The sequence below is a fragment of the Harmonia axyridis genome, chromosome 3 (assembly GCF_914767665.1).
Source record: "Harmonia axyridis chromosome 3, icHarAxyr1.1, whole genome shotgun sequence".
Taxonomy (NCBI): domain Eukaryota; kingdom Metazoa; phylum Arthropoda; class Insecta; order Coleoptera; family Coccinellidae; genus Harmonia; species Harmonia axyridis.
The window spans coordinates 35,858,533-35,882,312 of record NC_059503.1 but is presented as its reverse complement, the minus strand read 5'-3'; the positions used below and the strand labels follow the sequence as shown (position 1 = coordinate 35,882,312).

The window sequence follows — 23,780 nt, the reverse complement described above, 5'->3', positions numbered from 1 at the left end:
GATTTAAAATACTCCAAATATTCCTAGAACGATTGAAACCTACACATTTCTCTGAAGGATCAACGATTAGAACTTTGTTGAAGACATTACAAGAACTCCATTCCGAACGCCAAATTTCCTTGTCACTTTCATTAGATTGAAGGAAGGTATTAAACCATAAGGTTTGCATGACTTGAATCTGGCAGTTCTAGTATCTGAGAGGTAAGATACAATTGGAAATGAGTTCGGATAGAAATGGAATTTATCCCAAGATTTCTTGACTGCAATCTGACTATGAATATGAGGCGGAAGTATATATGATAGCACTGGTATCCAATATAAAGGTGTATGTTCCAGAGATGATTCTTATAAAAACGTTAAGCTATGTATCGATTTCATGAACATGAGCATTATTGAACCAAACAGAACAACAATATTCAGCAGCAGAAAAAACAAGCCGAAGCTGCCCTACATGAAGAACCAGCTAATTTTTGAATGATATTATTCCTCGAGTTCAATTTCATACTCAAAAAATGGGGTAAGGGGCAATTACTTAGCAGCTAACATTTAACATAATGTAAAAAAAGCCTCAGAATGCTGAGAAGTGTAATGGTATGTATTTCACACAAAACAAAAGTATTGTGTTTTGATTACACAGTAGCGGTAGTTTGCTCCAACATCTGGAGGTTTTGACTGATTTAGGGGTGATTATTATTGATTCAAAACTTCATTTACACCACACATTGATGCCACTGTGTCTGCTGCAAATGGTATGTACGGGTTCATAGCACGAATTTCTCGCAGATTTCTGATTGCAGTCAAATTGAACATCCTTTTGAAGGCATTCATTATAGATGCGATATTCTAATCTTGATCTGACATAAGCATAAAATACCAAAATCATATTTAGAGAGTTGAGTCTGCTACGTTGTCAGAAAATGTTGCCTTATAAAGAGTAGATGATCTTTATCCGCCTATCGGCTTTCGACGGGTTCTGATTTTGAGCACATACGGCATGAATATGTAGTTTGAAATATCGACAAGAATGTCATTCTGTTGTGTCTCAAACTAATGAGGTGTCCTTAAAGATTCTTGCATACTCGAGAAACCCAATTTTACTGTTCCAGACCAACCTCTAAAGTTAGAAACACATTTTATGTGTCAACACCTCAAACTACTCCATTGAAGTATGCAAATCTTTATAATTTTTCTGAATGCCTGTAACTCTGTAAGTCCTAGTTTAGATATTTGAAATCGTTCCATTTCAACTCTAAGAATTAAATCTTGGAATTTCGGCTGACTGAATCATTTTTGTTATCGTTTTTATCTCTTGAAACTGCAGTATTGTAAAGAGTTCAATAAATAAATATTGTTCTGCTATGCTCCTTGTTCTATAGTTGGGTATAAACATGTATAACATTGTATATTATTGAATGAAATATTGAATAAAGTATTGTATATTATTGAATAAATAAATAAGTATTGGCAGATGCGCTGTAAACATATTCATTCCCGATTATATGCATCCATCAGCGAAACGTTAATCTCACCTGTATCTAAGTAAATAATAACACATAGGAACGTTACAAACGGCACAGGAACCTTCCACAAATAATGCATACATACGTATTCGATGAGTCTATGTAAATACCACCTCTCCAAAGGAAACATCATGACAGAAACAAACGTACAAGAAACAGTAACTTCTAATAGTAGATAGCGACTGTACACCTTCGTGAACAGCAGATCGGTGATACCAGTAAGTTACAATTGTCCCTTATTCATTGGACATTACTGACCAATAATGCCAATACACGCGGGATCGAGGTAAAAATAGCTATGTGGTAGTTATAGGGGCAACTCGATAAGTTTTATTCTTCTCTCATTGTATTATGTAGCTTCAAAGACTCTTTTATTTCGTTTCATTATAATTCATCAATTTTATAACATGTGAAATGTAATAATATTGGTTATTTACTTAATTTTACAATATCCATACCTATTATTCGATCCAATTTGAATACCAATAAAGTATTATAGTATGTCCCTCGTACTGACTGTCAGAATATTCCTCGTAATGAGCACTGTGCCAGTTGAGGGTGAACTGTTTATTTGTGAGCCTACCATCAAGTATTTGAAAGGAAAATAGAATGATAAATGACATAATTGTAACATCTAATGGATTGCTTAGATGACGTTCGGATTTTACTGTCAATGTTGACAAAACGGTCTAATTTGATTGTGTTTAGCTCGTTCTCCAATTTTTGAAGTAATAATCAGACATTTTTAATCAGACCTGAAGTACATATTACCGAAAGCTAGAAAATCAAATTTAAATAAATAAAATTCCCATTTATTCACAGATACCTACTTTGCAGGATGTCTTTACGATAACAATGACCTAATAAAAACACCAATATTTTGGTAGTTATTTTTTATTTTGATAATTTTTGATTTGATGAAATATCATATTACGAAATACTTTTTCATGGGAAGAAGTATACTTTTTCCTGCGAAAATAAGAATATATCGATTTTACAGCCGCAAAATTTTACCTCACACTTCGGAAGAGAAATAAATTTGCTTTGAGACAAGAATACTTGAGCGCTAAACAATGTATGTAGCGGGGGAGGTGAATGAAGTGATTTTGATTTGTATAGGTGTCAAAAACGTCGTGCCAAACCTAACAAAAATTTTGTCAATATATCACCGGTTTGAAGTTATCCACATCCACAAGTACAGGGTGGGCAAATTTCGATGTTTTAGCACTACAACTTTTAAACCAGAGGAGATAGACAAAATCTATCCACTTCTCGGTCTCTTTTTTTGAGAAACTTATCAGGGTAGTATTCATTTTTGGCCACCTTCTTTTGTTTTCGAGTTATGAGCGAAAATTGGAAAAATGGCGATATCGAAAAACATTTATATCTCCGCTAATACTGATGATAGAGCTCTGAAATTAAAACATTATACAGGCACTTTTTTACGTGGAATCCAGTGGCGTGCTCGTATTTTCAAAAGGGTTTTTAATTGCAAAGCTATGACCCAAAGTGATGTTTTTTCAAATGGGAACACTAGATTTATGTGCTATTTTTGGAAAGCTCAATTTTTTCTGATTTCGAAAATATATAACATCATATGGTTCATATCGATATAAATAATAGAAAATGGTCAAAAACCTTTTTCACCTAAGATTCTCATTATTTTTATGGTTTCAACTGTTGACGCGCACAAAAAAATTGAGCTTCCAATAACAAGAGTAGTGTCCTTCCATCAATCTGATTATTTCTATGCTTTTTACTAATTTATACAAAATTCGAATCTAGGTATATTTTATAAATTTTTCATCTAAAAATAGATTCGGAAGATTATTTTCATAGGTCTCCAGAATGAATACGCACAAGTGTAGTTTATTCAAAGTCACTTGAACTATTCCATAAAAACTCTTGGCCATAGATGTCCCTTTGAAGTGGATACCGCGATCTGCAAAATACCGGGGTTTATCTGAAAGTATTGTTAGGCAATAAATTCACTGGGCCCAAAGGAATTTCTGGAAACTTGGACAAACCTTGTATAATTGAAATATTCATCTTCCTCCAAGTGACTTTGGATATACTATACCAATCCATTTCAAATAGCACATGAAACAATGCATATATGATTGAACAATTTAATTACTGAGGGAATTAGTAAAAATCATAGAAAAAATCAGATTAACGGAAGGACACTTCTCTTGTTATAGGAAGCTCAATTTTTCTGTGCTCGTCAACAGTTGAAACCATAAAAAATAATGAGAATCTTAGGTGAAAAAAGGTTTTTGACCACTTTCTATTATTTATATTGATACGAACCATATGATGTTATATATTTTTGAAATCAGGAAAAATTAAGCTTTCAAAAAATACCACAGAAATCTAGTGTTCCCATTTGAAAAAACATAACTTTGGGTCATAGCTTCGTAATTAAAAACCCTTTTGAAGAGACGAGCACGCCACTGGATTCCACGTAAAAAAGTGCCTGTATAATGTTTTAATTTCAGAGCTCTATCATCAGTATTAGCGGAGATATAGATGTTTTTCGATATCGCCATTTTTCCAATTTTCGCTCATAACTCGAAAACAAAAGAAGGTGGCCAAAAATGAATACTACCCTGATTAGTTTCTCAAAAAAAGAGACCGAGAAGTGGGTATCAGATTTTGTCTATCTCCTCTGGTTTAAAAGTTGTAGTGCTTAAACATCGAAATTTGCCCACCCTGTACACTTCGAGCCTAAAGTAGGGTCCAAGCAAAAAATGGTATATTTATGATTTTCATTATGAAAATGGATAGTAATTTACTATTTGAATCAAGCAATACAGACTTTTCATATTTTTTTCCATTATTCAACATTTTTTAGCCATTCAGCGGGTTGTTAATGTTGTTATAGGGGCTGTTTCTAGATAAAAATTCATAACTTTTTAGAATTAAGGAGTACCGTGTTCTGCTTTTAGTATCTGATGAATAGAGTAATACTGAATCAAATGACATAGTTCATGTAGTTTGTCAGCCCTTAGGAAGGGGGATAAATAGGATTTAGGAGGTATTTTCTAATAAAAAAATCATAAATTTTTTGAATGAAGGAGTACCGTGCTCTGCTTTCAGTATGTGGTGAACAGGGGAAAACTGAATCAAATGACATAGTTCATGCAGTTTGTCAGCCCTCGGGGAGGGGGTACCAATTTTCTGGGCATTGCAGTTGATGAACATTGGAACTGGTATGATCATTTGGATACCTTCCAGCGAAAACTGAATTTTGTCTTTTATACTCTTTGGTTATTGGTACAGCAAGCTTGAAGATTCTTGAACGTGTACATTTTTCTAATTAACAGGCAATAATTAGTTATGTGTTGGAAGAAATTCTGATATCACCAGAGTATTCGTTGTTCAAAAAGGGTGCTTAGAACTATGCTACGTTTATCCTCCAAAACATCCTAACATTCAGAATAAAATACATCCTTACAATAACTGAATTTCATATATTTCGTTTGAATATATGTCCTTCATCTTGTTTAAGCCAAGAAATTATCAAGTCCTAACAGATTTAAAAAATTGCGAGAAAGAAGTTTGTAAACTGCTTATTTATCATGAACCATATTCTTTAGATGATTATTTAAATTATAATTCCCTTGTAAAGACATCACTATTCAAAATTGAATAGATTAGCGATGTTGTATATTCAGTTTCTGTTTTCTTTCTCATAATTGATTTCTTTTCTTTTCTTAATGTGAATTTTAATCATGAAAATAAATGAGGATCATTATTATCATTATTTAATCAAGGGGCCCAACTACTCCCCACTACTTAACCCATTATCACACTTACACTAATAACATTATTCAAAACTAGCTTCTTTTTTTACATTGAATAACAGTAAGCAGATAGGCTATTGGTGTTAATTCATAACATTTCCAACAAAGTAACACTTGATTCAAAAACTTGCATTAAACAATTGTTATAAAACAACTTCGATAGAACTCCGGACAGTTTGAAGTAGGGAATTCATGAAATCGACTGTTTAGATTATATAGCATAGTGTATGTAGGACAAACGTTGCGTAATATTCTAAAAAGGTGCAAGGAACTAAGGAACACAACATAAGCAGACCATGTTTTGAAAATTTGTCAAACTTTTTCAGAAACTGCTTAAGTATTCAAACAAAAAATTAGGTACAATGGAAAGCATTGAAATGAAAGAAAAGATAAACTTAATTTTGACTTAACAACCCATAGTTTACAGTTCTCAGTGTAAAATAGAAGCTAGTCTAAGTAGAGACGTATCGAATAATGTGATCAGTGCTTTAGTGTGTTAATGTGAATTAAGGACACTGTGGCTACTTGAGAAGTATTTCACTGAATTCAAAACACTTATATCCAAGATTCCCTGCAGAATGTTTCAATTGCTTGGATATTTTCCATCAAATGTTTGAATTTTATGAATTCTTAGGAGAATAACTGTGTCTAACCCATCACCAAATAGCAGAATTTATATTTGATACCTATATGTTTTTGTACAGGTACATAACTTTTGAAGGCATTCATTCCTCCATGTCTGTGAATTTATCTAACTCAACTTTTATCATCATAAGTTTTTTCGAGATTATTCCAGGCTTCTTCAGAACATCTCACATAAGTATAACGATATGGTCGAATGATAAGGTGAATATTTGCTTTTGGTTTAGCATACTTTCAATTTTTTCATAGAAGTCAACTAGCCAGTCATTTGAATTTTATTGAGAGAATATTTCGATAATTATACTGTAAGAAACAATCAATCATGGCATACAACGCAATACATACAATCGAATCAAGAGATAATATTCTTAACAAAAACTACTTTTCTCAGTAGGCTGTATCAAAGAACAGGTATATACATTTTTTTGTACGGTACGGTAGCTTATTTGACGTCTCAAAGAATCAGAGAGATCTCAGAGAATCAAGAGATAATATTCTTAACAAAAACTACTTTTCTCAGTAGGCTGTATCAAAGAACAGGTATATACATTTTTTTGTACGGTACGGTAGCTTATTTGACGTCTCAAAGGTAAAGAAAAATTCAATTGTGATTCAAAAAATCCTCCCCTTGGCTCAATACAATCACAATTCTCCTAGGTTTTTGCCTCATATGTTTTTTCAATATGTATTATTGAATATTGCTTCCTAGTTGAATAAGGGAAATAAGGGGAGATATGAAAGAAATAGGTTGTCTCATAGATTTTTCTAGAATTTTCGGTGTGTTAATCTTGTTCGGGCTTTGGGTGTTCCCATACAAATCTCAGAGTTTTCAGGAGCAGACAATTTTTCAATTCCGGAAAAAGTACCTCCTCGAGCGGGAGCCGAACCTCTACCAAGTTGAAAGTTCCAACTTCCTCGGTAGCGCAGTTGGTAAAGCACTGAACTAGTGATTTTGGGGTTGCGGGTTCGAGTCCCGCTCGAGGAGGTACTTTTTCTGGAATTGAAAAATTATGTGCATGCGACGATGTTATCTTCTTGTTATTAAATTACAGACGTTACAAAACCACAGTTTCCAGGGCGTTACGCTTGCGCAAACGCTCTATAAGTATGATAAGTAATTCAGTTCTGCCGAATAAAACTTGGGCGTTGCTGATGCGTAAATTAAAACTTCGGGGGAAATTATAGTCTTACAATATAGTGCCACACAACTCATTCTATGGAATGATTTACAAGACAATTGGCAATTTCTATTTGATATATCCTCCCACAAACACAACTTGAAAACTGAAACATTGGAAAAGAGTTAGCGAGAGGAGAAATCGAAAAGGCCTAAATGCCTAATTGATTGTTTCAATTATGTGAAATATGCAGTGTTCTTTATTTTCATCTATATTCTAGTATGCCTCTGAGTTCTGAGATAGTAGTAGCTTCGAATACAAACACTAAAAAAAAAAATGATTTGATTCAACTTACCCCCACAGTAGAAACGAAAGGTGACTCTTGTACAGGAGTAACACCTTCTCCATAGTGCTGCCCTGCATTCTGCATGTGTCACTGGAATAAAAAAAAATAAATTTTATAGTATAGTAGTATATAGAATATTTTAAAATAGGAGGTAGTATTGTTGTATTGATGGATTATTATCAGTTATAAACTGTTGAAATAATGAAAGAAGAATTTCAACACCACCAAAAATTTTGTTGTTTACATTTTTGGGTGTTCAGAATACAATTAAAAATTAGCACTGACTGTCAGGAGCTTTTCAGCTATTTTTTTTCGATATTCTTTTTTAATCTTTTATGATTCTGATAAATCCATCGCATGAAATTTTGCAAGAGACTTGAAATTGTTATTATTTATGTATGTATACGTAAAATCTCAACCCATACGGATCTGTAGTCACGAATATATTAGGTATTTCTTTTCCAATATTCTTATTGAATTTTTTATGGTTCTGATGCTCGATTGGTGCATTTCGATAATTCAATGACATTTCACTGAGCTTGACTTTTATTTTTTTGGCGAACTTCCAAGAGCTACGACTACTATGGAAATGATTCCAATATGGCAGGAGGCGAAACACCAAAACGAATATACCACGTCGTCAAGGGTATGGGAAAGCGTATGGGAAAGGAGCGGCATACCGGACATTTTGCCGTGGCGCCAAATTTTAGGGGTCCAAAGTCAGTTAATAAAACAAGACCTTTGCACCTTTAAGAACTACGTCGTCTTTTTACTATAGACTTATGAACAGATCGTCGTACTTTCAAACAATGCAGGTCGTTTTTTTTATGAAAATATGCTTGAGAGGAATAACAGAGGCTCCTTTGAAAAAAATTCATATAAATCAGGCAAAGCAGGGCGCCGATATTTTATTTTGCCGGGGCGCTAAAATGTCTGGCGACGGTCCTGTCTACGGATTCTATTGGTTCATCAGAACATGAGTTATATAATCTTCAGTATTTACTTCAGTTCAATCTCCGAACTAGAAATCGAATTTCTCATGTTTAATATTTTATACACCCAACAGCACCAGCTGTTGCTAAATTCGTTCGATTCTCACCCTCCCCCCAAAACAAAATCCTGGCAGTGACATTGAGTGACATTCATTGCCTCCCCCGCTGTCTTTTACCTGTGGGGTTTCCTTGAATCTTCCTTCAGTAAACTAAGCCCCCTGGCCCTGTTAAAACATGAAATAGGAGCTATCACAGAGCATACTTTCCAAGCCATCATCAGGAATTTTAGTATTAGCTTGAATAAGTGTCGTGAATGCGAGGGTTGACATCTGGACGACATTATTTTCAAGAAATAAATTCTCAAATAGTTTATTTTCATAAGTGACAAACATTTTCTTGATTACTTTCAAACTTTTGAGACACCTCGTATGATTCTTGTATCGAGTTGAGATGATATATAAAATGGGAAAAATTTATTAATAAGCCTTTAAGGATTTACAGTACCAATTTTTTGCCGTATTTTTTGCTTTTTGTTTGTAGTTGTTTTGAATTATTTTTTAATGCCTTGGTCATAATAACAATGTGGTCAATTCTAATTGCGAGTTTCATTGATTAGAAATTTTCGTTAGATTTGTTCATATAAATATGTATAATTTCTATTCAAAACCGATCAATGATGAATATATAGGGAATCCTCTCTTCATTCAACAAGTCATGCATGAAAAAATTACATCAATCACGGACGTAAACCATTAAAAAATACGCAAATTATAAATACTTGACATTGAACTGAAAAATATAATAAACATCATTTTCATAGATAATTATGGCGGTGAAAAAATATGATTTGTATTTGATGGCTTTGATGGAGAAATTATATCATCTTTTTATGTCGACCTCAGACCTTAAAATATTTGTATTTACGTTATGTTTAAAATGAAATCGAATATTGAATGGAAACTTCGTTGAAACTATAGTGGGGGAGATTCTTGTTGATATTTCTGAGAGTATTTCTTTCCACTATTTATGAATGAATGATATGTATTTCGATTTTTATCGGATAGATTCATGAAATGTAGAAACGAAAACCCACGTCCTTGCAAAATATAGCGAAAAGAAAACTTGGCCAATGAAGAAGTATCATATTTATTAATTTTTGAGCACCCGTCACCGAAAATATTGCTCTATCATTTCATCATGTCTGTAATTTTCCAATTTTGAGCCGGGAATGGTCTCAAACGATAAGGCTTGTCTCACTGATGACGAGTCCGTTCTGATAATAATAATAATAATAAAGTTTATTCGAGAACTTCAACAAATAAACATAGTTTGTCACAGAGGTAATATACAGGGTGTTTCCTAAACATGCAGCAAAAATTCAGGGGGTTGTTCCTTGGACTATTCTAAGAATATTTTGTCCTTTGATGATTTTTGAAAAACCTATTTGTTTCGAAGATATAGGGGAAACAAAATTTCAGATAATAACATTTTATTATGAAAAATTACATGAAAATTCAACTCAACCTACAAAAACTGTTGAAAATGACCACCTCTAGCCAGCATACAAGCATCCAATCTTCTCCTCATTGACTGCCGAACCCTTTCAAAAAAAAAAAAAAAGAGGTTTTTCAAAAATCATCCAAGGACAAAACATGCTTAAAATAGTCCAAGGAACAACCCCCTGAATTTTTGCCGCATGTTTAGGAAACACCCTGTATACTGACAGAGTATATTAACCTGTACGTGATACTAAATTAATTTTACATTCTAAAACTGTTCTGCAAAGAAAGGAAACAAAATTCACAAAATCTAAAAAAGTACAATATATATAGATATCCGATTATGTCCATCTATCCGTAAACAAGACAACTCTCGAAGGAATGGAAAGACCTCGAAACTTCAGGGGGGTTCGGATCTCCAAGTTAATTAATGAGTAGAATTAGAGATCAGATTTTGGGTGCAAAAGGGCCTTATACGAGATAAGAAGCCCAACTTTGAAATCTGCTCTAAAAAAGATTGGTTTGCATTTGAGATTGAGTTGGGCCGCTTATCTCGTATAAGGCCCTTTCGCATCCAAGATCTGATGGGCTCAATCGATTCAACGAGAAAAATTACTAAGGACCTCAGTATCAGAATATGAATGAAACGCTGCTTAAGCCTAAAAAAGGACGAAAAAAATTTGGTTCCAACCAATTTGGATGTAAAATTTCCCGCTGAATCCGAATCTGCAATAAAAAAGATGGGTTTACATTTGAACTTTCAAATTTGGGACTCATATCTCGTATAAGGCCCTTTTGGGTCCAAAATCTGATAGGCCCATTCGATTCCTCGGGCGGAATTTTTAAAGGCCTCAGTATTAGAATTGAATGTAAACTTATGGTTCCCTAATCATGAACTTAAAAAAATGTTATTTTATATACGAATAACCTTGGATTCAAAACCCTCAGCATGATAGGAGGAAACAATCAAACATATGTCACAATCCAACAAGTTTTATTCATACATAGGCACAAGAACGAGGTTCGATTAGGAAGTATAATAGTATGTTATTCCAAGGCTTTTTGTACCTTCGGCGGAATACGAAAAAATGTTATATATTCATTTCGAAAATTAGAATCAATTCTGAATTGAAGATCACAATAGAAAATATTCTTAGCGAGCCAGTTTCCTGAAAAAGGGTTCACTATTTATTTGATTTTTGAAATTACCTAAATCAAATCACAAACTTTTTGCGATGCACAACAGTTTTTCTCTCATTTTTTTTTTTTTTTGTGAAATGAGACGGTGAATTTTCCAGAAGGTGTGGTAATACTTAATGAAGGACAAGAGGTCTTTTTTTATTCAAAGGTTGAGTATATTTTATTCCGATATTCTTCTTGAATTTGCGATGGTTATGTTGAAGCAAACAATCTATTAATGGAAGATGAATTGACCACAGTATTAGTGGTCCAGAGTTTCTAGAGCATTGAAAGATTTTTTCGAGCATTGCTTTCCAATTATATTAGGTGTACAACTTGGTTTACTCCTTTTTGCAATAGATGGCTGTAGGGCTAGTCGGAATAATTAGATCGTAGATGACATACAATAAGCTAAGATATTTGTGAACATAACGCCATCGAAATATTAGTCGGTTTGTGTCTGCATCATAAAGTTTTAATTTTCTGCTTTAATATGAAGAAATCTGCGGCTGAGGCTCAACGAATGCTCTCAATTACATATGGCGAGACCGCTATTAGTGAAAGAACGTGGCTAGTGTGGTTTCAACGATTCAAAAACAGTGATTTTTACGTCGGTGGAAGATAGAAGGTTTTCGAAGATGCAGAATTGAAGGCATTATTTGATCAAGACTCGTGTCAAACGCAATAAAAATTGCTGCAAGCAAGGCAAAGACTGTAGGGATTTCTGCATAGTATTGTGACTGGAGAAAAAATGGGTTTATTACGATAATACCAAGCGCAGAAAATCATGGGGATATCCCGGCCATGCCCCCTCGTCGACGCCAAAACCGAATATTCACGGTTCCAAGATCAAGATCAGTATTTGGTAGGTCCAGCTCGGCGTAGTGTATTATGAGTTGTTAAAACCGACTGGAACAATCACAGGCGATCGTTATCGAACGTAATTAATGTGTTTGAGCCGAGGATTCGTGTACTGACCGAAAGATGGGAGGAATTAGTGGCCAGCGATGGACAATACTTTGAATCTCAAATGTATAACCAGTTTCTTACAATGAAACCTCGAATTTCGGGAAAAAAACGCGGATGCAAAGTTGTAAGCTTGTGTAGATATTTCATATTCCTTGGTGAAATTATTGGCTTCAGTTTCCCTCATAATTATTGTCGATGTAGTTCTAATTATCCCTCTCAGAAAAGAGTATTTTAACCTCCTCCATTGTATCTTAATGCGATTCGAACCATGCATTTAGGTAAGTATGTGATGACATGATCAATAACAATGCGTTTCAGCAATTTTCTCCTGAATTACTCTGCTTTGATTTCCCCAAAAAATATTTTATTTTTCGAACAGTTATTGTTTTTACCACAAATGCTGATCCATCCATACCACCTACCCTTAATATACCTTCAAGGCGTAAGTGTTTTGTTTTCGGCAAAATTGAAGCCTTTATATGTTCCAACGGAAGTAAGCTTGTTTACCTCTGATTATTGTCACTGTCACCAGAGTGTGACAGTAGCTGCTTCCGTAGACCATTTCAGTTATACCGGCAGCACGAAAGAGAGGAACACGTTAGACAGAAGTCAACCGGCATAGATGTATACAGTTAGGATGCTATGAGACATGAAATCATTATGAAGCGCAATATCTGTCAGTGGGACGATGAAATACGTGAGGTATCTGCCAGTTTTTTCGAGCCATCGTGATTTCACGTTAATGACGTGAAAAAAATTTAGATGCGCTCAGATATGAACTGGTTTCATAGACTAACATTTCTTGACGGAGTTGTTTCAATCATGCAATTTTGTTCATCTATGAATTTTGTATCATGGTTATTTTGTTTAAGTTTCTACTCAGTTTATTTCTAAAAAAATATTTCCTTGTTATTCGACTATCATATAGATATATGAGATAGACATTTTGAACTGTATTGTGTTCGTTGAATAATTAAGCAGTCGAGCATACATAGTTTTAGTGCGCATGAGCGAGTGAACCCTCTTTTGAGCGAAAGTGTCCCGCGCAGATGAGTTTTAGTGGATTCTAGAACATTGTGATTCAGGTTAAGTTACCATTGTGTTGAAGGAAATGAAAAAGCCGATGAACTTGCAATAAGTACATCAAGGATAACACCTGCTGGACCTGAGCCTTTCTGTGGGCTAGGGAAAGACCAATATAAGGCTGCGGTCCAGCAATGGGAGTTGAATAACAGGATAACCCACTGGACTAACACTCCTGGACTTACTCAGGCCAAGAAATTCGTGATGATTTCACCTACCTACGCCAGAAAGCTGTCACGAGCCGAGCTTCGGGTGATAGTGGGACTGCTGACGGGACACTGTCAGTACAAACATCATTTGTACCGTATGGGAAAGTCAGCAGATGAGATTTGCAGGCTCTGTGGATCAGAAGCAGAAACAGCCGAATACATTGTATGCAAGTGTCCAGAGCTGTCTGGACTAAGAACCATTCATATGGGAAAGCCGGTCCTGGATGCCCGAGTGGTAACGGCCAAGGCCCCTAAGGAGGTTGTCAGTTTTATTAAAGTCATTGACGACCTCCTTAGGTTTCCATGAATGAGTACGGAAGAGAACAAAAGATCTATGTGGTTGCAATTCCCGGAAGGCTTACTGAGCCACAACTACCCCAATTCAAATAATAATAATAATACCACTGTGTTGAGTCCAGGTCGAAAGATCGTTGTTACGATACATATAACAATTCGTTGGCTTGGACAAGAACAAATATGATGTAATGGATATTTGAAAGCAATTACCCCAAGAAAAAAAATATTGAATTTGGGAAAGAAAGCAGTGAATATGGAGAATCTGATTTCAGAAGAACCACGAGAAAAACCAATATAACAACCACCTTCAATAGATCACAATAGAATCAATTGAATCACTCAGAAACATAAGAAACGTCTGAAGGAGGTAGAGTATATAAAATTCAAAATTGAGGAAAAATTGATGGTGGTATTCCGTGGAGTACCAATCGAGACAACGTAAGGAAAAGTAGATGAAGGTTATATATCTCGAAGATGAAGAACAACATCGCTTGGTCGCAGACAACATCCACCTAGCGATCTATTACTCCTTCCGAAAAAGCGTGACAAGACAACTGCAAAAAGACGAAGACATTGTAGTGTACTAATTCGAACGATGGAGATTGAAGATTAACTCAAAACAGACTGAAGCTATTTATTTTGGAGCAAGCAAAGCGGAGAAGAGCATGGAAAAAACATAGCTATCGAAAATCGCAAATTTTATTGAAAACAGAAGCAAAATACCTACAGTTGATTCTCGATGGAAAACTGAATCCGGCGAGTAGATTTTTTTTTTTACTTTGAAAAACAAAGTAAAAATTATAGAGGCAGTAGTAATTCCAAACATCACATATGCAGGAAGCACATGGCACAATGTGTAAAACCCTGAGAAGAAGGCTTTAGAAAGTGCACTTAACAAGACAATAGGACATGCCATAGGAGCTTCAACAGATAAGAGAGGAACTGAAGTCGGTAAACTATAGAAGAGATAATTATTAACTCAAGTTTACCTCGAAAGTAACTTCCGAAGAAAGTGGAAAAAATAAGACAAGACGGCTTAAGGAAGTAATTTCGGTCCTCTGAAAAAATCAAAAGGATTTATGATGAATAATTCAGTGTTTTGGTTTAGATTCGGGATCGATTACCTGAGACTCAGGCTCTCAGAACTGCGACCATTATAATTTTTTGTTCTTATACCCTGCTCAATCAGATCTTATATTGTGTTACAAATCTGATAACATCTTTAGGAGCCTTAGCTATCACATCGTGATGAAAAAGAACTCGCCCACATATAGACATGGTCCTTAGGGCCTTAGGCCAAGAAGTTCTGAGCATATGAACACCACGTGCTCGGCTATTTATTTCTACCATTTGCAGTGTACGCAGATTTCATTTGCAAACAGGACCATTTAGCATATCTGTACCGACAGTGTCCTATCTGCATTCTCACAATAAGTTGAAGTTGAACTCTTGGCAGCTGCAGAAGTTTCTTGATGTGGTAGGACGACAACATTTTCATGAATCTATTTGCTTTTTCAAGTCTGGGTTTGTTACTCCAGAGACTCTATTTGCTCTTCAGTCCCCACTGCCTAATAGCCGTCCTGGAGTGTTTTTTACAAGACCACATAAAGATTGATGTCCGACAGATCTCTTATAGTTTTCGTTGTTTTGGCTATACATGACGTAAATTGTGAGAATTCCTAAGGAGGTTATGTTTTCCTCGAACGATTCCAAAAATTGATTATTGAATATAACCAAAATTGGTCATCCACAATCCCACAGATAAAATGAAGAATTAGGAGAGACTTTACGGACTCACGGTATATGTATCTCTTTTCAACTGACCATGAAAATTAGGTAAGTAATTCATAAAATGAGGCTAAAAAGAATAATTGATTGACCCTACAGCTGCCACCCATTCTTTCATTTTTATTGATATCAAAAGTTAACAAGATATTAATGTATGCATTGTGTATACATCCATCAATTTATGGCTCACTTTGGCTTCCCAACTATACTTCTTTGTTTTGATCTTGAATATTTAGAAGGCACTCATATATAAATCGAATATTTCACCTGTACTAGGTACTCCCAATAATTTTGGAGGTATTAACATTTTTATAACTAATTTCGTTAGGTTGTGTTATGCAATACTGGAGACCTCCAAAAAAACCGAAATTGGTATATCGCTACTCACCTCTAATAGCAACTCGTTTATCTGTGTTTGATTGTTAATCTAGATTTCTACCAGCCCGATATTTTTGCTTATTTAACTTCGGTCGCTCTCCGTTGGAGCGTTATTATTTTTTATGAATAAAAATAATGAAACGTCATGTAGAAGTTGAAAGAATTATTTTATGTCAGTATTCAATTTAACCTCGGTACATCTTGAATGACCCATATAAACCATCATCCAGTACGGACAAAACCTTTGTTGCAATTTTATTCGAAATATAAAATGTGATGTACTCAAGGTCGAACTCCTGTTTATTATAGCATTTTTGTGGAAAATAATGATCGTCATTAACGACAATTTCGGTTGAAAAACATGCTGCTGCTGTCAGTCATGGATATCGCGAAACCCTGAGTTCTGGTAATATTGGTGTATCAGTCATCGACACGCACTCATTTGTACATTTTATCGAAATACTGAATCATACAAGCAATTTTCTACAGTTCACTCGATAAGTAATCTTCAGGCAAGTAGGAATTGGATTTAGGTATTCATTTCATTAAAACTACCTGATAACTTTCTATACTTTAAATTTAATTCCATAGAAAATCCAAAGAAAAATTCGAAACAGTACTCCCGCGGATTCAGAACATTTTGAGCTTTTGTTCATTCATGCCTCAATTGCACCTTGGGAGACCACATAACTTTATATAGGTATATATGTTGTCTTCAAGGGTGCAATTGGCATGAATGAGACTGACTTCATGTCAGTGCTTTCTTATTTTTATTTAATATTCTGCATGACTTTTCTATGGTTTTGACTCCGTGATTTACACGCCTAAAAAAAATCATAATATAACAATATTCAATAAAAAAAATTTTTTTTTCGTCACACTGTTGGCGGCTCATCTACATTATATTTTCATTTTGACAGAAAAGTACCAGAAATTGTTTTTTTAAAGGTCTTGAATAGATCGAGAAAATCGTGTTGTCACCAAGTTGAACTTCACACTTTATATTCACACACAAATGGAGTGACTTCGGCTTATTTGTAGTGTGTTTTGAGATTTTTACAATGGCAGATACCTAACAAATTAAATGCTTCTTTTATTATTTCCTCTTCCAATGCAAAATATCTTAAAACGTGAGAAAAATGTAAAATAGCAATATAAAGAAATTACGAAACTTTTACCTTTTACGGTAAAAATATCGTATTCAGTATCATAGTAGCAATATACATTCTACAATATTCCCAATTTCTTGATTTCCATATTGTTATTTTTTAAAATTTGTTTCCTTGGATATTTTTCCTCTAAATTATAAATTCAATTTGAACCGATTCTGTACCAAATTCAATTTGAATGGTTGTTATACAGGGTTGGACACGGTAGATGGTACCGAAGACTTTTTACAGAGTACATTTCATTGAGAATTTGGTTTCTTGAGTAGGAAGTAGGAACCACTGCTTTATCGACCGGAAATATATTCAGCACTGCAGTGTTGCCGTTCATATAGAAAATGACTAACAACTTTGATATTCCATATAGAACACCCTATATATTGATAACTTCTTCGGTTCGCTGTAGCCTCTTGAGTATTTATCTATTCTTTCTTGTCCCTATTTCTAGCGGTTTTCGAGTAATTGATTGATCTGCTTCTTTTTTGTGCAAAACATAACTTCAAATAAACTTTCATCACTTCGAATCCTAGAAACTGTAAATTTCGGGTATGGATTACCAATATCCCGTGTATCATTTACGGGTAATAAAATACTTCCCTATTCATACGGTTCTTCAACGAGACGTACAATGATAAAAAGTTCGTTTTTTAAATGGAATGATTATGACATCATAAGATGTATAAAAAGAAAATGAAATATCCTTTCGGACGACTTAACATGGTCCTATACGTAAATTGTAAGGTTTCCTGATTAAAAGCAAGTTTTCATCCCAATGATGGCAATATAAAGATACCTCCATTTTTGTAGTTTCCAAGAAAAGCTTCAGATGGCGAACGTTTTCAATACGATTATTGGATTTTTCACTTTCGAAAAAGTTTTCCAAAATTTATGCACCATGTTATAACTACCGATTTCTTTCCCTTACTTCATGCAAATATTTGTTTTTGGAAGAAGTTCTAGGCGGGCTGCAGATTTTCATTTGATTTTATCATGCCTATACGTTCATTCAAGAATAAGATATGGGATTATCTTCTGGGCAAGATCTCCAATAGTTGAAAGAATTTTTCTACTACAAAAAAAATGTTTAAGAGTAACCTTTGGAATGAAACAAAATGAAACCTGTAAAACTATATTTGAAAACTTTAGTCTATAAACCCTTTACAGTTTGTGTATATATGAGTGTAATGTTTGTCAATAATAATCAATAATCCTTCTGACTTCAAAAATATTGAACATCCCTATAACACCAGAGGGAAAAAATCTTTAATTGAGGATAAGCCAAACTACTCTTACATGCAGAAAATTGTAAGGTTTACTGACAATATGGAATAATTTATCTGAAAAATTCAAAAATCGATCTCTCGGTGTACAGAAAAGTAGCCTTAAAAGTTTTCTTATAAAGAAATGCTATTATAGCTTGAACGAGTTCCCAAATGAAAGGAATTTCGAGGAACTGTAGTGTTTATTTTTCTATTTTTACTCCTTGTTTAGTTTTTCTTTTTGTGTTGGACAAGATCAACACCTGTATTGGTTATAAGATTGAATAAATGTACCTCTTTATACATTTCAAAATGTCAATATTTCAAGCGGGGAAAGAGTTTTTTCCCTTAATGATTCCAGAGATTTGTTATTGGGAATAATGAACGATAATGAGGGACCAAGTCGAACAAACTGAAGGTAATATTGACGATTTTGTCCATTAGAGCGTTGTACACTCGGAATTTTTACAGAAACTGATAGAGTAAATAGCAAATTTTATTTTATCATTATTCGTGATTCAAGAGAGTTAGATAAAAAAGACGAGATTTGTGGAAATAAATACAAGGCCAAATATACAATAAATCTTATTGAACAATAAGCTCGATGACAGATGACTTATTGTTGTATTATGTCCATTAACTAATATAAACTCAGCATTCGAGATCCGAACCTACCCTAAAAATTTTGAGATTCTATGTCTTTCCGTTCTAGAGTTGAAGTGTTTACAGCCGGTCTTCCGGCTCAAAATTCGAAAAATGCAGACATATTGAGCGATCTGTTCATGAAACAAGCGCTCAAAAAGCAGAATAAAACCAGAACTTCCCCATGTTTCGATTCATCTACAAAATCGCCATCAAGTCAAATCCAATTCAAAACAATCAACACTTACCCATCAGAATTATGAAATCCAGTCGACATTGAAACAGTTGGATTTTTTAACGCACTCCAAATTTTATACAAAGGTTTATTATTTCCATTATCTCACGGAATATTTGACTTAATAAAAAATTAACTGAACATGAATATTAAAACACTGTTCATGAACGAGATACTCTGGTATAATTATGTATAACTATATTAGGTGTAGTAAAAAGAAATCCATTATTTTTCCAATATATGGCTTCAGTTATTATATCTGTATCTGGTGTTTTATAAGTTCGATCGGGTTCCACTAGATGGCGTTAGAAATATGAGACTTTGATTGGCTGCCGGTTTCTGAGCCTAAATATGACGGCATTTTGTTTACATTCTCCGTTTACCTGATATTTGGGATTTATTCTCAATCTAAGGCCCACTATTGAGTCACTATAGTAGGTATTCTTCAGTTTTATAAATTTACAATTTTTAAAATTTACGAATCTATCAGGCTCAATAATTTTAGTTTTCACGAAGTGTCAGTTCAGTCAATCGTATTCTTGAATTCTAGGGTTAAGCCCCATCCCATTCGCCATCTTTAGGCTCAATTTGAACGTATTGTCGCCGCTGTTTTATTGAATCACTGTAGAGATTTCGTACTAGAAAAACCGCACTAACAGTTTTGTGATTAGTTGACTCACTTGACTCAGTTTAGTTTGAGAGCGCGTCAATCATGGATACTAGCAAAGAGAATATACGCTATATTTTACAGTTTTTTTTTCGATAAAGGCGAAAATGCAAGCCAGGCGGCTGAAAATGTAAATATTGTTTATGGTCCTACTATTGTAACAGCCAATCACACGTAATTTTGGTTTCGTCGATTCCGTTTCAGTAATTTCGAAGTCAAATATACAGCACTTACTGGAATTCCAATTGTCGAAATTGACATTGTTGAGTCCGACCGTCATACAAAAACTGTTTCGATCGCCCAAGAGTTGAAGATTGCACAAAAAACCGTTTGGAACCATTTGCATAAGGTTGGTCTCAAGAAGAAGCTCGATGTATGGGTACCACACGAGTTAGCGCAAAAAACTTCATGGACCGAATTTCCATCTGCGAATAGCTGTTGAATCGTAACAAAATCGACCCCCCATTTTTGAAGCTCTGAAAGTTGATCACTTACGACAATGTCAAGCGAAAACGGTCGTGGTCGAAACGCGGTGAGCCGGCAGAAATGGTAGCCAAGCTAGAACCAGGAAGGTTTTGCTATGTGTTTGATGGGATTGACAGGGGATTATCTACAGCTTCCCTACGGCACAACTGTTAACTCGGAACTGTACTGTCAACAGTTGGACCATCTGAAGAAGCAGCCAGCTCTTGCCAATAGGAGAGGAATAGTGTTCTGTCAGGACAACAGCACACACATCAATAGAGAATCGCCAGAAGCTACGGGAGCTTGTTTGGGAGGATTTTATGCATCTCATAGTCCGGACCTGGCACCAAGTGATAACCGTCTGTTCCAATTTTGCTGGGGAAAAATTCGCTTTAGCAGAGGTTTCTGAAAATCGACTGTCTCAATTTCTTCGGACGAGGGCTTCTAACTATGGTAATTAAAGCCTTGTTTTTCATGCAAAAATAATGCATTTCTGTTTACTACACCTTATATTTTTTCTTTCGAAATTGTGCCAAATTCTCAAGATGGAGGAATCAATTTGTTAGGTACAGAAGAAGACTTCTGAAATTATTTCTTATTCTTTCAGAGGAAATATTTAACGTTATATGGTAGACAAATGGAATATTTATTCGATTTCAGATTCAATACTATAGGTATTAGGTATATACAGCGTGTTTCTAAATAAGTGCGGTAGTTTTCATGCGGTGAATCTTTGCCGAAAAGTAAAGGACGTCTTTCGTGAAAAAAAAGAACTTAGACCTTTCCTTGGAAAGTTACACACTTTCAAAGATGAGAAAATTTTTTTTCTTGAAATTGCTGATGTAAAGAAATGGAAGAAATGGGTTGTGATCGTGTTATACTGAAAAAAACAAAATAAAAATTTATAACAGCCACGTATTAGATTTTTCCGATTCCATTCACAGATATTCTCTTCATATACCTTGGATTTAATTTTTTTAGGAAACTATTACTCTTACGGACACAACACAAGAGTTGAAAAATGATAGCAATGAATCGTTATTCTCAACACATTTTGTTTCGTTGAAAAGTTGTGGTAAGTTAGAGCTATTTGCATGAAATTAGGCACAGAAATTATGGACGCGAACTGAATGATTTGAATTGATTCGAATTCCACTATAAAGCTAAAAGCTCTATAGCAGAATACAAAATGCAAAAAAAAAAAAATTAAATTTTGAAAAATTACTGAAATTACGATTTTAACAATGAAGCACCGTTCGTATCTAGCCAACTTAAAACGTAAAGAGAATAATAAGCTAGTAAAGACATCATACAGATTCACTGAATTTCAAAGATGAGGTCCTCGATTCCTTCAGTGAAGATGAATAAATCAAGTTTTTTTTTTGGGTATTCAATTCAACTGAATGTTCTTGGTTTTTTCACGCAAATTACTTAAATGACCTTGTGCATATCAAGGAGTTTATTGCATATTTCAAAATAACACACTCCACATCACATGAAATTTCTTTAATGAACGAACCGAGCGCTAATTATATTCATTTCGTTTTTTCTGTATTCGATGACAGAATCGATAATTTGAGTAGGCGGTGATAAATATCCGTGATTTGAGAAAATTGGAGAATATTTATATGTACTTGAAATATTATTTAATTGTTAACTTGTTCTCGAACTGATGTTCAACAAAGTAATTCAAGTTTTGAAGTTTTATTCCATATTTATTTATTTCATTGATTAGTTTCAATAATTAACTCCTGAAGTAGTTATATTCACGGTTCTAATTGCCTGAAAGTTTCATTTTTCTCTCATCAAAGCTATTTGCATAGAATTTGATGAAAAGAGTCTTTGAGTTTATGGTATTACGTGGAATTATTGGAATTTCATTATATTACCGACAATCATCAGAAAATAAATTAATACTTAAAATAGAGTGTTGTTGTTTCTATATTCTTGTTATCTGATTAAGCAGAAACAGACACACAAAGGTCATGACATACATACTTCGAACCTTTTGGAAACCACTAGATGTTTAATAGTATTCCATTACTATTTATATTGAAGAATTATTTCATCCTATTGTTTAGTGATAACACTGATAACTAGTCATAATAAGGATATCTCAATGTAGAGGAAAATTAAAAGAAGACGATTCGTTTCAAATCGTGAGAAACCGATCGCCATCAAAATAACTCCCTTTTTACCAACAAAGAAGTTAGTAATGGGGTATTAGGAAAAAATGATACCAATTTCACATTATCTATATTCTATTATCTTCTCCCTCGTTTTCTCCTATATCATATACAGGGTGTTCTGATTTGTTTCCGACAAACTGAAACGGGTGATAGATCACATCATTTTAAGCAAAAAAGTTCCTATGAACATGGGTCCGGAAATGCTTCGTTTCCGAGATACAGGGTGTTAAAGTTGAAAAAATAATTCGCGTTTTCTTAAATATCTTTCGACTGATTCCAAATAATTGCATGAAAGTTGGTACATAGGGTTTTTTGAGATGAGAAATTCAAATTTGTGGTCGATTTGGTTGTATTTTATAGAGGGCGCCACTGGCAATCATTTCGTCCCCTTTAAACCGTAGCAACTTTTCTGTGCTACCCTGTACGTCATTCTGGACTAAAAAAAATCGATTCCCCTGACTTTTCTAGTTAAAAAAGGTATGACTCATTTAAGTTGCTAGGGGCAACCGTTTCAGAGAAAAACGCATTTAAAGCCAAATCCATATTTTTGTTATCTCTAAAACATGTAGAAACAAATTTGTAATAATTTAAAATAAAATATTTTTTAGAAGTAACAATTTAGAACGAAACAAAATAACATAATAATTTTTAAAGAAGGTGTTCGAAATGTCCACCGTTCTGTTGAATGCACAAATGACATCTTCGAATGATTGATTGTTTTACATTCAACAATTGTTGCGGCAATAGATTTAAAATGGCTATACACAATGATAGATTTAAAGTGTGTTAGGATCAGATGTCATTAATTATAATTATAGTTAACTAAGTTAATAGCTTATCAACAAATACAGGAAAATGGTATTGGTTACCAAAGGCCCGAACGAAGCATACAAAGAAGAAATCATCTACAGAGAAATAGGATTTTACAGACCTTCGAAGAAAATAAAAACTCAGTATTCGTAAAGCATCCCAACAACGCAATATTTTAGGAAACAGAATATTCAGAACACTTAAAAACAACAATTACATAGCATACCACTTCTACTTATTAGTGGGCAATAGAAAATCCGCATGCATTTCGCTTTAGAAATTTTCAGAATGAATTTAAATTTAATATTTGAATAGGAATGATTTCATGAAAGGATTTCGAAGCAGTCAAAACATATTAAAGAAAACGCGAATTATTTTTCCAATTTTAACACCCTGTATCTCGGAAACGAAGCATTTCCGGACCCATGTTCATAGGAACTTTTTTGCTTAAAATTATGTGATCTATCACCCATTTCAGTTTGTCGGAAACAAATCAGAACACCATGTATATCTCGACTTCG

At 34.2% G+C, this 23,780-nt stretch overlaps 1 protein-coding gene across 5 annotated transcripts in view; it reads right to left on the bottom strand.

The window, feature by feature from the left end:
• LOC123676671 overlaps window positions 1-23,780 on the bottom strand; it is a 61,542-nt gene that overhangs the window by 18,644 nt on the left and 19,118 nt on the right. For all 5 annotated transcript variants that reach the window (XM_045612765.1, XM_045612770.1, XM_045612768.1 and 2 more), the window contains one exon: window positions 7,442-7,522. In XM_045612765.1, coding sequence (XP_045468721.1) covers window positions 7,442-7,516 — 75 coding nt within the window. In that variant the 5' untranslated portion in view covers window positions 7,517-7,522. The remainder of the gene's footprint in view (window positions 1-7,441; window positions 7,523-23,780) is intronic.